The sequence below is a fragment of the Centroberyx gerrardi genome, chromosome 19, assembly GCF_048128805.1.
Source record: "Centroberyx gerrardi isolate f3 chromosome 19, fCenGer3.hap1.cur.20231027, whole genome shotgun sequence".
Classification (NCBI taxonomy): Eukaryota; Metazoa; Chordata; class Actinopteri; order Beryciformes; family Berycidae; genus Centroberyx; species Centroberyx gerrardi.
Genome location: NC_136015.1, coordinates 15,645,037 through 15,662,109, shown reverse-complemented (window position 1 = coordinate 15,662,109; position 17,073 = coordinate 15,645,037). Strand labels below are relative to the sequence as shown.

General features: G+C 41.6%; 1 protein-coding gene across 1 annotated transcript in view; it reads left to right on the top strand.

Moving 5' to 3' along the window:
- trps1 (trichorhinophalangeal syndrome I) overlaps window positions 1–17,073 on the top strand; it is a gene marked incomplete at its 5' end in the record, with an annotated part of 69,243 nt that overhangs the window by 39,144 nt on the left and 13,026 nt on the right. Inside the window, one exon of the mRNA XM_071900051.2 lies at window positions 16,806–16,928. Coding sequence (XP_071756152.1) covers window positions 16,806–16,928 — 123 coding nt within the window. The remainder of the gene's footprint in view (window positions 1–16,805; window positions 16,929–17,073) is intronic.

Genomic DNA, 17,073 nt, shown 5'->3' with positions numbered 1-17,073 from the left:
GAACTCACTCAGCATGTACAGCACCATGGAAACCTTTAATTAAAGTAAGAATATGAACAACACCCAATTTGGACTCATGAGGCTTTCATGCGGCAGCATTGTAAACGACTTCGACATATGCTGTATGATTATGTATATATGCTGTGTGTGTGCGTGCGTATACATTCAGCAAGGTTGTGAACATCATTTACAATGCTCTCACACACGCACACACACTTAGTCTCTCCCCCTCTCTCCCTCTCTCCCTCAGTAGCGAGTGCAATGGTGTCACCAGCTCCAAATCCCTCCCCATAAATAATAATATAGCCTTAGCCTGAGCACTGCATATACACATTGCTATCTCACTATGCATTCTGGCGCCCAGACATACACACACACACACACACACTTTAAGCCTGGTGGCTCATACAAAGCAGCCCCTGCTCCACAAACTGAGTTCTCCCTCATTGACACTGCCCAGGGACAATGTCAGCGTACAGTCAACAGCACTGTGGGATATTCTGAAGGGTTTGGCGGCAGCGCTGCACAATCATACCGAGGCTTGCATAACAAACTGCTACAGCGCTGTCAGTTTCAGAGTAATGATGGCTAAAGGTCACAGCGTTTCATTAATTTCAGGCACTCTTTATCAGTGGTGGTAGCGCTCTTGGTGTGACGGGCCACCGCTGCTGATTGAATACAGAGGAAAAACCGGGTGGGTAGATAGAGATAGAGCGATATGAAGATGGAGAGATAGAGAGAGGGAGAGAAAGTGATGCGGACAGATAGAGAGAGAGAGAGATGTCATTTTCTCTGTCAGTCTGTTTGCGAGGAAACCAAATTCCTGCTGTTTTATTTTTTTTATCTATATCTATTTTAATGTGTAAACCTTGGAATAACCTGCCTGGAGAAATACGATTAGCACATTCTTCATCTTCTTTTAAGGCAGAAGAGAAAACTCATTTTTATACGCTCGCATTTAACCGATAACTTGTTTTTGCTCTCATTATGCTGTAGTAGTATTGTTCATTTGTTTTGTTGGGAGTCCAGTATGGCTTCTGAATTTAGATGAGTGGGCCTTAATGAGCTAGCTAGCCTTATCATTTGTCCTTTTGGCTTCAATTTGACGGTGCACTTTGCAGTCGCTGAACTATTCAGTCGACTTTCAAGCCTATAGTGTTACTACTTTGTATGTATATTGTATTGTTATGCTAATATTTGAATTAGATTTTTTTTTTTTCTCTCTGCTGAGCGGGTCTAGTTACAGTGCAAGCCCTCTGTTTATTGTAGCTGATTGTCTCTAGATGTTTGTTGTATTTCTTTTAGTTTACAGCATTTTGTAACTTTGTTAAGAAAGGTGCTGGAGAAATATAAATAGTGTGCGGCGTTCTTGCTGTGATGGACAAACGCTGGTGATTTTTTTACAGAGGACCCACTGTGATAAATATCCACTTTGGAATAACAATTGATACCTGCTGTTAAGTGCTCAAATCTTTTTTTTTTTTTTTTAATCAGTGATGTCTTATATGAGAATGAGGTTCCCAAGGTTTAGGACTGAACTAAGGAAATCTCATTTTTGGGATAATAATCGGAGGGAAGATGCCAGTTTCATTTGACATTGCTGCACATATATACCTCTCTGACCTTTGTGTGTGTGTGTGTGTGTGTGTGTGTGTGTTTGCAGTGAAGCCCTGTGAATGACAGAATTGAGCACCAGTTGTAATGTCCAGCATTCTGTAGACATCCTGAAATTGTCTAGTGTGCCTTCCTGCTGTGTGGCTGTGTGTGTGTGTTTGTGTGTGTGTGTGTGTGTGTTTCTGCGTGGTGTGTGTTTTCCTCTGCTTAGTGTTCACCTTGACCTCTTTGCCCACTCAGCGTCGCTCATTTCCCACAACCATGACCTCTGACACACGCACACACACACACACACACAAACACACACATCGAGCACACACATATACAACAGGAAAAAAAACGATTTCCCATCTCCGAGAGAGAGAATGAGAGAGAGAGAGAGAAAGAGAGAGAGAGAGTGAATAAAAATGTTCCACTTGACTGAAGAGATCACACCCCACCCCCCACCCCCCACTGCCACCACACATACACACACACACACAACCCTCTCTGACTCTCTCTCTCCTTTGCTATGGGCATATGATTATGTTTACTTCAGTTGCCAATACTTGTAATACAGTAGACAGAGAAACAGGCAGGTAGGCAGACAGGTGAATGGATAAGTAGACCAAAATAGGAAGGTGGGCAGACAATGACATGTAAATACAGACAAGTGTTCTGTTGTGCAGTGAAATAGATTTGATTCAACATGGGAACGTATCAGGAAAAGCTTCACCAGTGTTGAATTGAAGTGTTGGAAATGGCGATGGGAAAATTTCCATCAGTACTCTTCTCCCCGCCATTCCTTTCCTTTCCTCTCCTCTCTTCCCCGCCTTGCTCACCACCCCAGTGTCTTCCTCTGCTCTCCTCCTTTCTCTTCCCCACTAGGGCTAATTGGGGAGATAAAGTCATTTGGCAAGGCAGCCTGTGTGTGTGTGTGTGTGTGTGTGTGTGTGTAGGTGTGTGTGTGTGTGTGTGTATGAGTGTGCGTGTGTGAGGTCATTTAGAGGTGTAATACTCTAAAGTGCCATCCATTATGCAGTTTGGTTGGAATTACACTCCTTTCTCTCTCTCTCCCTTTTTTCTCTCTCTCTGTCTCTCTCTTTCTCTCTCTCTCTCTTAATCACTTTTTATGTCTGTCTCCTTCTCTGTCTGTTTCTGTTTTTCTCTTCCCTTCTCACTTAGTCACTCTTTTTGTTTAATCTTTCTCTCTTTATCTTTCTCTCTTTCTCTCCTCAATTAGGGAAATCTTGCTTGTCCAAGGTCGTTTGGCAATTAAGATGTATTGCCATTGTGACTGTGTGTGTGTGTGTGTGTGTGTGTGTGTGTGTGTATGTTAGCTGGTGCAGAGTGCACATCCTTACCTTGTTTAAATTAAAACAATATCAAATAATTAGCACGACAGCTGTTACCATCAATCCAAATTGGAAACTTAAAAAGTTGGAAAACAACATTTGGAGTTAATGCTGAGGAGTGTGTATGTCTGTTTGTGTGTGTGTATTTGATGTGTTCTGGAAATTTAGCCCTAATTACACCACAACAGCTTATTCCAAGAAACTGCTTGTTGTATTCTATCACAGTATTGAGCTAATGTCTTATTTTCAGTACCTCTCAATATAACATGTTGGCACTGTATGTATATATGGGCTGTTTGGAGCCTTTGCTCAGGAGCGTGTAAGCACTACTACAATCAAACTAGCCACCTCTCCACCACTGGGCCTTTCACTCACAGCAGCGATAAACAGGTCAAAGTATGAAGTTAGGCTTTATGTTGCATCAAAAACTGTCTTTCTGAGGAGGAAAAAAGCACATTTACTCAAGAATTCTATTCCTGAGTTGGCAAATGCTGCATCCCATCTACAGTAACCCAGATAAACTCACATCCCAATCCCTGATCATAAGAGCTGGGACAGTGTAAGCCAGGATAGTGATTCATGTATAGACCTCAAGCCTTTTACTGTTGCTATTTTGAGGTTATTGGAAACTCTGTGTCACTGGTAACATTCAGAACGTTTTGTTTATTTGTGTTTATTTGTGATCAGGATACAAAGGTGCATACAGTACTGTATAAACAGCATGTTCTAAATGAGGCCAGGATATTATTATCTTATTATTATCATTATCTGTTATTATAATTATTACTACCATTATTTGTGGACATACAAGTGTGTGTGCTTTTGGTGCAATATAGACCTACACACAGAGAGAAAACACAATACTCATTTCCCATTCATAGATTCCCATCCAAACAAGTGCAAGTTCAAGTTCAAGTTCAGTTTATTGTCATTCCTCTCCTTACAGGTTACGCAAAAAGCAGGAATGAAATATAGTGACCCCGGGGCCATAGTGCAACATAAAAACAGTAAATTAAAACAAAGCAATAAAAACAAGCATAGGACAATAAAACATAAAAACAGTAGATTAAACGAAGCAATAGAAGCAAGCATAGAACAATGGGAGCAGCAAACTTAGGAACTACACTTTAAGATTAAAGTGTAGAAACATCAAAGTGTCCGAGTGCTAAAGTGCTGAGGTGCTTATATAAGTCTATGCCTCCCCCCCCCCCCCCCCCGCCCTGCAGTCAGGTGGGACAGTTCAGGAGACGAACAGCCTGTGGAAAAAAGCTGTTTTTGAACCTGGTGATTCTGGACTAGGATATTTAGTTTATGGGTCAACAAAATGTAAACACATGGCTAACGTCATGACAGGCTCTATCCACTGTCAGCAGACTGTACAATGGTTAACGTTATAACTTTGTAATACTAACAGGTATGAAGAGAGACTGGTAGCAACAGTAGCCAGTTAGTTGGTTCCCCACAAGTACCTGGATGGGTCATGTGGATCTGTCTTGTGTGGGAATCGGCCCACTGAAGCATTCTCACATAAACAATAAAATAGAGTCTCAGACAGTTAATAAGACAGTTAATACCAGAGGATAATGCTACAGGTATTAAGGATACACATTATAATAACTCTCCCTGTCTCTCGTCCTCGCTCGTCTCGTTTTCTCTGAACATTTATCTCTCTCTCTCTCTCTCTCTCTCTCTCTCTCTCTCTCTCTCTCTCTCTCCCTTAGGCAATGGGGTGAGTTAAGGTTTCAGTGTCCTGGTTTCCACACCAGATTATGTGTGTGTGCGTGTGCGTGTGCGTGTGTTAGCAAAGTGTGTTACCGTCAACCTGCAGGGCCTTCCCAGGGAGACACACATACACACACACACACACACACACACGCACACACACTCAAACATAGATATACGCTCCCTCTCACACACTTAGACACACTTTCACACGCAGCCTGTGCACACACACACACAATAGCACGCTGACACAGTGCTATATTGGTCAGTGTGAAGTGGGTCACTACTCTCCAGACACAAATATCAAAACTTTTCTAAGGAAGGAAATATAATTTTAGATAAGAAAAATAAGTTCTGACCAAGGAAATGTACATTTAGAGTTTTAATAAAGAAAATGTAATTTAAAGAATGAGGAAGCATTTTTAAACAAGGACGTACAAGTTTTGAATTAACATGGGGAAAAAAGCATTTTTTACTAATGGGAATTTAATAACAATAATAATAATAATTTCAGTTTAATTAAATGTCATGAAATTGCAGACCTGCCAAGACCAAATAATGCTCTACATGAAACTCTTTCCACGGCTCAACACAGCTACACTTTTACCATGGTTTGGGTCGGGTGGGGGACTAACATTTAGTAATCTGATTAAAAAAGTGATTAGCTGTCATGCATTGCAGTTACAGAAGCAAGTGTATTCAGATTACAGATACCTAAAAATAAAATAGATGATTTATTGTTGGATTACTGAGAGCATGTTCTTGCAAACAGAATTTTGTTTGCAAGAGTAAACCAATTCCCATTTAATATATTATAAAAATAATGGTTAACCACGGCTGTAGGTGATGATAACACAATTCAAATTAAAGGCTGCATGTATGAATTACAGTCTTATATACAGGAGTAAAATAACTGAAGAACAACTGCAGATGCTCTAGATCAGTGGTTCTCAACTTTCTCAGCTTGTTACCCTCAAAAACAAAAAGTGATGCCCACACAGTGATATAAGAATGGTGAACTTCAACACAAAATCATCATTTTAATTCTCTCTTTTCAGCCATTTTTACTTGGTTAATTTCGTAAACACGTAGATGATAGAGAGAAACAAATGGAGGAGCTGTGAGGCTTTGCCCTCCTTCTCTCACTCCTCTTGGTCTATTTCATGCTTTTTCACTGCTGAAAGAAATACCCAAGGTCAAATCAGAAAGATAATTATTGGAAAGAAAGAAAGAACGAAATTTACACGCTCACACACCCACACACACAGACACACACAGTATATCTCGTGCCAAATCAAAATGATAACTTTTAGCTTTATGGGAGCCGTCGCTAGGTAAACAAACACAAGCACACATAATTGGATATCAGTAGTTTAGATACCAATACACATATGGGAGACACACGTAAACACACATTAGCACACACAGAGGCACAAAACGCAAGCACACACACCCACACATACACCACAGTGGTCTCCACACAGTCTGCGAACATTGAGACTGTTTATCAAAATTAGATCAACGTGGAACGATTTCCTTTTTTCTGTTTGTTAATGTACTGCTCTTGCTCTCTCTCTCCCTCTCTCCCTCTCACAGTTCAGTGGTTATCAGTCCTTTAGCCAGAACACACAACTGTGAAGTCGATGCAACTACGATCGTTTATCAAAATTAGATCAATGAAAACAGGATTTGGCTGGGAATCGTATTGCCTCACAACAAAAGGTAGCAACTATGCAGCAGAATGCAGGAAGGATGAAAGAACCATGGGAGAGAGAGGAAACCCGGACCGGAAGAGACTGATAGCAACGGGTGAAAGAGAGGAGGTTGAAAGGAGAGGAAGTGGGCCAGTGTGTGTGTGTGTGTGTGTGTGTGTCAGTGTGAAAGACGTTGACCTCACTCTCCTTTTGTGCCAAGAGGAGATGTGTCTCTCCCTCTCTTGGTGATGTCATCTTGTTCCGGTGTTTTCTAATGCCTTTCTGTAGACACCCAGCTGTCACTCTCGGTCTCTTTCCTCTCTCTTTCACACACGCACACACACACACACACACACACACACACATATGTGCATAGGTAGACATGCACCCTGAATGACAGAGCTGTTGTGAAAGCTGACACCTTCCATTTCACTCTCACAGAGATCCGTGCCTGCGTCTGTGTGTGTGTGTGTGTGTGCGTGTGTGTGTGTGTGTGTGGCAGTATCTTATTAACAGAGGATCTAGGTTGTCGTGTGTTCAGCACCCATATCCACCCCCTCCACTGTGCAGAGACTATCAGTGTTTTTGTATTTATGGCACAGGTGTGTCTGTAGATGTATAATGTTGTCAAAGCAAGAACAAAATGCTATCTGCTGTTAAAACAGCAGATAGCATCTGCATCAAGTTCAAGTTTCAACTGTATTTGCCCCAATGGGCAATTGGTTTCGCAGCACCTATTAAATGAAACATTAGAAAAACATAACTGACAGGCACAACAACCGACAGTCAATTGCCAATGCAACGTGTTGATGCAGAGTTTCAGGCAAGCAGCCTGAGACAAACGGTTATTGCCATCATCGTCACCATCAACACCAATCAATGACAAACAATCATCACCTTCCTCCTCATCATTTAGGAGGCCTAAGGCAGCGGGGTAAAGGAGTCTTTATACCTGTTTTCCTCGGTAGAAGTGAGACTGATCCGATGGGCAGATGGCTGTACCTTCAACACAGAATGAGGTGGCATTTGCTTTGTTTAACACCTGCCTGTTCTGCTGCATATGTCAATAATAACTGAGATATTAGATAAAGTAAGATGTGATCTTAAGATAACCAGACCTCACATTAGGCATTAGGCCTTGTGTTGTTATTGTCATTATTGTCTTTCCCTCAGTTTGTCACCTGCTGTCAATTAAATTAAATTAAATTAAATTGACAAGTACCTCTGTCTCACTTGCCACCTTTTTGCTACATTTTGCAACTATTCGAAAACTGAGACAGTTGTGACAACCTCCACATTTAAATACGATGACAACCTCCAGCCACATCTGTATGATACTGCAATGAAGATGCAAAATTGCAATACACCACTTATTTATGGATAATGAAACATGGCTAATTTTACTGATGTTTAGTTTAGTTTCTCCCCAGCACTACAAACAATTTAAAGAGTAACTAAACCCCAAACACTCACCTGTGGTGAAGTCTGACATCTAATGGTGAAAGGTAGGGTACTGAACCGGCCATCTGCTATTGGCTGGTCTTTGGTGTCAGGCGATGTCACCGCCTGTTGTACTCTATAGAAGCTGAGGTTAAGGGATTTCACCTGCAGAAACCTGAGGATATAATGGTCCTCCTCCTTTGCATGGATTAGTTGCATGTTGAAGCTCCTTTGCAGGTCTATATCTATGTTCCTCATCCTTAAGAAACTCCATAATCATTATTGTTACATTTAGAAAGACATGTTCACAGTTTATTGCCTATTTTGGTCTTGAATGGGACTCAGTTTGCTCTGCATGGTCCCGGTCTTGACTTGGTTTCAACCCCCTTTAGTCTCAACTCCCTACTGCTTGAAAGAGGGCCAGCATTCAGCATTCAGGCATTGGTAATGCTGCAGAAATCCATTCCAGTGCTCTCACACATACCTCAGTAGTTGTTAAAAGTCCAATGTGTCTCCACTCTTGTGTATTTAGGAAATAAGCCCCCAACTCACATCTCAGAAGCAATCAGCTTTAAGAAACAAGACTGGACAATTTATGCAGGGCCTGTCGCCGCTCTGGGCCGCTATGTTTGAGCCTGTCTGTTCTGCTGCTGTCAGCTCCACATGTTTTGCCAGATTTGGGGATTTTCTGAAGTTTTCTTTTAATTCTTTCAGTGTAATTTGGTAATCAAGAGGGCTCTTGTTGTTTTTGGTAGTTAATTCAAGGATTTTACAACTTTTCTTGGATTTGTTTCTGTTAATGATTTTGACTACCAGGGGTTTTGGCAAAAATTAATAGTTTTGTAATGCCAAATTCTCAGGGTTTTTTCGCTCACAATGGAGTCAATGGACAATGGATTGTTACCTTATATAAAATCTGTATTATCTGTGTTTCAACCGAACATTAATGCAGGTCTGTAATTTGTTATTGACAGGTTAGAGAGATGTCTTAGGGTTTTTTCGTAAATCTCTGCAGTCTCCATCAGACTTTTCCTTTTTGGGTCCTTTGTAGATGGAGAGACGTGGCTAGAAAGACCTACTTCACTGGCTAATTTCTGAGCAGTCTTATTAATTTTTTGTTAAAGCTACAATCATGTTGAATTGATCTGGTTGAAACTCTCCTGAGAGAAAAGTGGTTGGTGATTTCAGGTGAACAGATTACATTCCTATAATTAACCTATTCCCTATTGGTTGCTATATCAACTCTTATGGTAACCAGGGAGCTACAGTGCTTCACAATCTTTCTTGTTTTTTATTGCCATGTATGTATGCTAACTTGAAGAAAGCTTTTCAGTCAGTAGAAATGCTTCCTTTTACACCATAACACACTTAAGGGCATTCTTCACTGTGATTATAGGTCCTTAAATGCTGCTGTCAGTTCTTGTATTGCGTCTTACTATAATACGTCACTGCCATTCCTACAGTCACAGCCAAGACTGCCCTTTTGAGTGTTATTGCTATAGTCGACTACACTAATCCCAAGAACTGAACACTACACAAGAACCTTCCAGCTCCTCTGCTGGTGCTCACTTTACATAGTTCATGTCTGAGGGCCTGTTTTGCTCTATAGCTCACTCATGAGTTCCCCGAACTGTCAGCCTCGGTTCCATCTTTAAGTCGCTCAGCTTTTTTAACTGTGTCCAACTCTGAAATTTGATTCTCTTTAAGTTCTGTCACCTCCACCTCTGAAAGGGAGCGACTTTGCTGAATGTGCCACACTGATACAGTTCTCCTGGGAGTCTGAGGAGCAGGCGGTTAGAGGAGCGCTGCAGGCTGAGAGAGGAGGGGAGCTTGGAGCAGAAGCTCAGAGAGCTGAAGGTCACGCTCAGTGTGATAGGGCAGTAGTAGGTGCTGTTTTTGGACGCTTACTGGCCGTTTTCCGTCTAGCAATAGTTGTCACTCTGCCAAGTCTCTGTCAAGCTCCTCTAATTTGGTCTCAGATAGTATTACAGCGTCACTGTCATAGAGATTTATATTAAAACTTTGGTACAGTGTCCATACACTTCTACAGAACTTGCTTGTTGTTGTCATATCCAACTTTGTGTCAGATAATTGAATGGCAGGCTTCTGGGTGCCTGGTAGAAAACAGCAGGTTTGTTATAATGACTTCTCTGTGTATAATCAGCTCAGAGGGTCTTTAGGGAGTTTAGGCTCACAGCCAGCGTCCCTACTGTCTGTAAGCTGGCCCAACCTGGCTGGCCTGCAGCTGATCCAGCCCCCTTTAACTCAACTGGCCGCCAGCTAAGACTTCAGGACATTAAAGACGATCACTTATTGATTCTACATAGAATTTTTCCTGTGTATTGTGGAAGAGTTTTTTGCAGTATTCAGTTTTAAGAGTTAGCAGTATTACATATCGATTTCACAATAGAAGTGACTGAATTAAAAATAATGGAACTGTCAATTGCCTGTCTTTTTTGTGCTTTTCTCCCACTCTTCTGAAACTAAATGGATACAGTCATTATTTCCAAATCCTGTTGGTTAATCTGGTTAATCAATGCAGAGTTAAACCAAACCACACTATAGCCTACCATGTTTAGCCCCAGACATTTATTTTGTTGAGATACTCCACTGATCCCCAAAGAGGTAGTTACTGTTTTTTATCCCTGCTTTACTGGTAAGGTCATCTGGTCAATGATCAGCAGGAAATTCAGCCTCCATCCACTAGCTTGCAGTGTGTCCATTTTTCTAACTGAAAATAGAGCTGTTCTCCACAGAGCCGAGTTCTTCATGAAATTAAACTATTTTCCTACATCCCAGGATAGTTTTTTGTGAATCTTTCTCTTTCTTCAACTTTCTTTTTTCAGTTGTTTTGTCCTGTTCTGTTAGCAGTTAGTGCAGTTAGAATCTAGCTAGCACCGTTAGCCAGTTTGTTGATTTTGTTGGCCTAGTTTGTTCTATTTGCATTTGCATAGCAGCATTTATTTATTTATTTTATTCTTTCCTGACTGTAAACCCATTTTGTAACTTAGCTTTTCAAAAGTGCTGTAAGTTTATTATTGTTGTTGTTATTGTTTGTTTCTCCCTTTCTCTCTTTGAATAAGAATAAATTGCAGGAATAAATTCTAAGTCAATTCAACTCAAATTCATTCAACTCAAACCCAATTATTCTATTAGGGAGAAGCAATTTGGATACACACAGTAGGCTCAGAGTAAACCACACAGATAGACAGACACATACATACACAACACACACACACACACGCACAGGACACACTCACACACACACACACTTGATGGTTGGTAGCTCCTACAGGGGGGGTCTCTGTCAGATTGGTTCCAGATGCTTTTCAATATGTGTGTGTGTGAGTGTGTGTGTGTGCGTGTGTGTGTGTGTGTGTGTGAGAGAGAGAGCGAGAGAGAAAGAGAGAGGATCTGAATCTGTGTATCTTAGAGTGTATCTCTGTCCGTGTGCATGGGTCTGTCTATTTGTCTGTCTGTCTTTTTGTGTCTGTGTCTGTTCCTCTCTTTCTGTGTGTGTGTGCGTGTGTGTGTGTGTGTGTGTGTGTGTGTGTGTGTGTGTGTGTGAGAGAGAGAGAGACAGAGGGAGAGGGAGAGCATGATCCAGTGTATAGGATATTGGACTTGGCAGTATGGAATTTAGTTAATTCCTCTAGCTAGTCTTCTAGCTTGATTAAATAATCGCTGATTTAATGCAAGCCAGTGTGTATATCTGTCTGTATGTGCGTGAGTGTGTGTGTGTGTTTCTGGGCGTGTGCGTGTCTGTGTGTTAAAAGCAGGGCTGACTTACTGTTTAAGTGAATTAAATGTAATTTCATTTTGAAAGACTTTGTTTAGAAAGCCCTCTTTTTTAATTTATTTTAGACCGCAGGGCGCCTCAGTCTATTTCTTTCTTCCCTCTCTCTCTCTCTCTGTCTAATTCTCTATCTCTCTCTCTTTTGCCACACTAAAAAGACAGCTACACGTATTTAAGCGCCTTGACATTTTGAATTTTAGTGTGTTTAGTTTTCATTCACCAGGCCCGTGGCACAAAAGGAAAAAGCCAATGTGAAAAGTTTCATTCCAAAATGAGATTTGCACCATTTGAAAAATGTGACCCCTGCTTTTACAAAGTGACCGATTTTCACAAAGTCGAAAACAAATTATGGTACTTTCACTGTAAAACAAATGACACAAATAACACTGGGTAACTTAAGTCCTTGACAAAAAGATAGCACTTTAAAGAGATAAGAGATTAAATGTGATTTTTTTTCTTTCAAAATGGATATATAGCGAAATAGTTAATGTGTAGGCCAATGTCCCATCCGCCACGCTGCCTCCCCAAATGATTTAAACTGAATAAATACCATGCGAGTTAAAAATGCAGATGGAAGCTGTAACAACAGTAGATAACAGTGAGTAAGTTGAGGCACTCAATATTGCTACAGAACCCTTGGATCCTTATCTATTCAGGCCCGTTCTTCCTAAAAGACCACCTGCTGTAAATAGTTTGTACAACATGTACAGGAGGTTTTTCTTTGTAAATGCATGGACCTAAACACAAAGCTGAAGCAATTAGCCGCTATATGATACAGTGTGTTTTGGTGTTAAATAAAAACCGTATTCTTGAGAATGGTGTTACATTTTCATGAGTTAAGTCATGTTAAAATCATGGTCAAATTGCCCTTCTGTTTCACATTTAAAAGTTGGTGCAGCGATGCAAAACCATTAAAAAAAAAGAAGTCTAAAAATTTAAATTGCAGTAGTTCACAAACAAGAGCCGTGAAGAATACCTGTAATATAAAACCTTAACCTGTTTTTAAAGTGCAAATTTTCCCAAACAAACACCAGCGGGGTCTTGTGACCTCTTTTATGCATTATTCCATTAAATCTGCTGCCACAAGGCAAAAAGGCTCGCAGTTAAATTAAAGCAATTTCTGCATTAGTGCAATGAGACTGACCCGACTGATAAGAACACTGTGAATGTTGTTAAGCCGATGAATGTTGTTTTATATGCTGCCTGCCACTGAGTGTGTTGCACTCTGCATTTTCCTCTGGCCTTGTCAGGGGCATTACTAGAGTGATCAGACTGCTAATATAACTGCTAATGTTGTTTAACTAGTCGATGTCATAAGTGATGCACACTCTGCTGGTCTTGCAAGAGGTATTTCCCTTGTGACACTAAATGATCTGGTGTATCGTTTTGATCTTCTTTTACTCAAGATTAGTGTTATTTACCGAAATATTGCATTGTATGTACACACTACAAAAAAGTTGTTTTGTTGGCTGGATTTTGGCTTAATGGGGAAAACTTTGTTACTGTATGTATGCATGTAGTGTGTCTGTGTGTGTGTGTGTGTGTGTTTGTGTGTTTGTGTGTCAGAGGGCGTTGTTGGAAGTGCTAATTGAACGGTATCGTAGGCCGCAGATAAATGGATGCCATTAAGAGCCCGAGCTCTAATTACCCACAACCCTCCTCTGCAGGCTGAGGTGAGGGGGAGAGGCCAGGTATTAGTAATCAATCAGAGAAACATGCACAGATACACACACATACAGATACACACACAAATACACACACACACAGATACACACACAGATACACCCATACACACAGTCACATATACACAAGCTGCAAAGACACAGAGATGCAATCACACTGTATACTGAATGTGTACTGTATCCATCTGTGTGTGTGTGTGTGTGTGTGTGTGTGTGTACACATTTCCACAGATGGCAAGCCGACCAGCTGATAATTGAAAAGGAAGTTAGAGATCATGAGCCAAACTGTGTCTGTGTGTCTGTCTGTCTGTGTGTGTGTGTGTGTGTGTGTTGGACGGGGGTGGGGGCTATTTCTGTGCTTTCCTGTGTAATTGACACTTGAACCTCTCTCTCGCTCTCTCTCTCACACACACACACACACACGCACACGCACACACACACACACACTCAGACAGTCCAAGCAAAGTATGTGGACTGTGCTATCCTTGTATCTTAATCTTAGAGTAGCCAGTGATAGCATGTACACAACCCTCAACATGCACACACACACACACACACACACACACAAACACACTTCTTGGATAGTGGCCTCTCATCCAAATCTAGCTAGCCTTCATTAGCCAATGGAAGCAAATATATGCAGGTGTGTGTGTTGGGAGGGGGGGCAGCTGCGGGGCCATATGTGAGTGATTTGGGAGCTCGGAGGGAAACTGAATTCTGATGACAGACGCGCTGTTTGGCTTGTAACACTAGACACACACACACACACGCACACACACACACACACACACACACACACACACACACACACAGGAAGCGTACATCAATCAATCACCTGGCTCTGTCTTTCTCTACATGTGGTGACCGTATGGTGTGCAAAATACACCCCACACACACAAACACACACACACACACACACACACACACTTGGCTCTGTGTGCCAGTGAGAGGATTTGGTCATGTAGGTGTTCCGTTGTCTGTCCACAGATGGGCAAAAACACATGTACCGTAAAGCCTCTAATATTAGCTCAGGCGTTTATTACACACAACATTATTGGAGACAGGCTTTTATATTATCTGCACATTAAACTGAGAGGCCGCAAGTAAATCTTGTATAAAACAGACAAATATGTGGTGTCATATTCCCTTTTTATTAAATCTTAAACCTACTATATAGCTAACCTGATCCAGTGACAGTGTGAGGACTGCTTGATGCCTTTTTCGATAAAAAGAAAATCGTTGGCTGAAATTGCAGTAAAGAAACTAGAAAAGCAGCCAAACCACTTGTCACTGAGGATAGAGTCTGATGTCTAATCTTTAAGTACTGGCCGACACAGAGGTTCGATCAATTACTAAACAATAAACACTTAGACACCATTTCCTTAGGGTCAAATGATTGAGATATAGTTAATTCTTCTTCATCCTTCTATGCGTGCATAAGGAAATCGAGTTGCTTAAGGCTGATTTCTGACATGTTAGATGTGGCTCTTGGTATCACATTTAAAATGTTGGGTGAATTCCCCAGCACCCTGCTACTTTAGCCTGGCATTTGAACAATATCTTATAGCAGTGGCAGTACTGGTGCACTCTTACCAGAAGCAAAACAAACTGACAAATGTTTTATTATACAAATAATGTCTCTATCTGTACTGCACTGCTGGGGCCATATGATATGCGTGCATGTCTGTGTGTGGTGTTTGTTTCCAGATAAACATAAAGCGGCTAATTGTGCTGTGATCCTTGCAGAACACAAGACGGCAAAAATAAACTGAGCAGTCCTGTGCCTACTGGGCACCTCAGCTTTTAGCTAGCGGTGCAAAACAGATGCTCGGTGGAAGCGCTGCGAGTGGCTCCATCTGTTGCTCGGAAACTACTGAAACCTGTTTGAAGTCCGGCGCTCTTTTGCGAAAAGTTGAAATGTTTTAACTTCTAGCACTTGGTGCTCTGAGCGCCAACAATATGCGAAGCTCTCAGTACTGTCGCGAAACAACAGTACATAAAACAACCAGGAAAAGAAGGCAGTGCTGAAAAGAGACGTTCCCAGTGGACACAGAGCCCGAGACGGTTAGAGACAGAGAGAGGGGATTCAAGGTGTTTCACAACAGTTTGGGGATGGTTTTTATTCTGAGACACACACACACACACAGGCATACACAAACATACTGAGAAAGTCAGTGAAGTCTTCATAATGCGCTGCTGCTGCAACTTTGATGACATCACACTCATCAGAGAGAGACAGACAGACAGACAGACAGAGAGAGACACTGAAACGCCCACACACACAGGTCAAAAGAGAAAAAAGGATTTCATGCAGAATTGTTATTTTATGTTAATGCTTTTATTTTTTATTTATTCATTTTATTGTTTTTATGTTAATGCTTTGACCATATTGATTTTTACCTTTAAAACGCATTGAATTTATCCGAAATGCAGTTGGGAGGCAAAGAGGAGGGAGGGAGAAATGGGAGAGATGAAGAGGAGAGGAGGAAGTGAGGAGAGCAATAATGATGAGAGATAAAGACAGGAGACAGACAGGCAGACAGACGGAGAGAAAGGGATGGTTAGACAGGCAGATAGACATATGGAGAGGAAGAGAGTCAGAGAGGAGAAAGATGAGGTGCGCTGTCCTCTCAGGGTCATAAAGGTGGCGAATGGGGCCGGAGACTTAATGGGATGGAGAAACGTTGTGATTGGCTCATTACTGTGATGGAGCACGTTGCCACGACAATTGGCCTTTTCACCCCCGCATCCCCCCCATGCACACACTGTTTCTCTATGCACCACTGCTCCATGAACTGCAGAGCTGTGTGTGTGTGTGTGTGTGTGTGTGTGTGTGTGTGAGAGAGAGTGTGTGTGTGTGTGTGTGTGTCCGTGTCTGTGCGCTCGCCCTAATACAGTAAAAGTCAAAACATTAGCCTGTAAACTACCCACTGCAGCTCAAATAAACACTAAAACACTTGAAGCTACAAGGTGAACACATAACTCAGCCCATTGTGTGTCTATCAAGCACTACTTGAGGAAATTACCCCAGTATTTCATATCGCGCTTACACTCACACACACACACACACACACACACACTTAAAATACACACACAATGTATTCAACTCGACTAGAAAATTTTCTTTTCATTGAAGTGTATTTTGGTGTTTTTATTAACCTTGTTCTATACACAGAGAATCAGTGTAGAGGAGAACATTGTTCTCAATAGGATTTCCCATTAGCCATGATAAATGAGAGCACATCATCTCTCTGCCACCAACCCAATCTGTTTCCCCTCTCTCTCTCTCTCTCTCTCTCTCTGTCTCTCTCTCTCTCTCACACACACACACACACTCTCTCTCTCTCAACCACACTCCCAATTCATAGTTCTTGAGTGGCATGAAAATTAAAGAAGCATCAAAACCAAAGTCAATATTTTATTTTCCCCCCCTCCTCCCCTCTCTCTTGTTCTCTCTCTCTCTCTCTCTTTCTCTCTCTCTCTCCCTCTGTCTTTCTGTCTCTCTCTCTCTCTCTCTCTATAGCGGCGAAGAGGTAGCGGCGTCTTCTGCGCTAACTGTCTGACCACCAAGACATCGTTATGGAGGAAGAACGCCAACGGAGGCTACGTCTGCAACGCATGTGGTTTATACCAAAAACTACATTCGGTAAGTCATGTACAGACACAAACATGCACACACACACACACACACACACACACACGCAAACAGAGACTGCAGCAGCTGACCGGTTTGTACCAAAAACTAAACTAGACATAGACCTAAGAAGCTAATGGCTATGTGTCTAAATAAT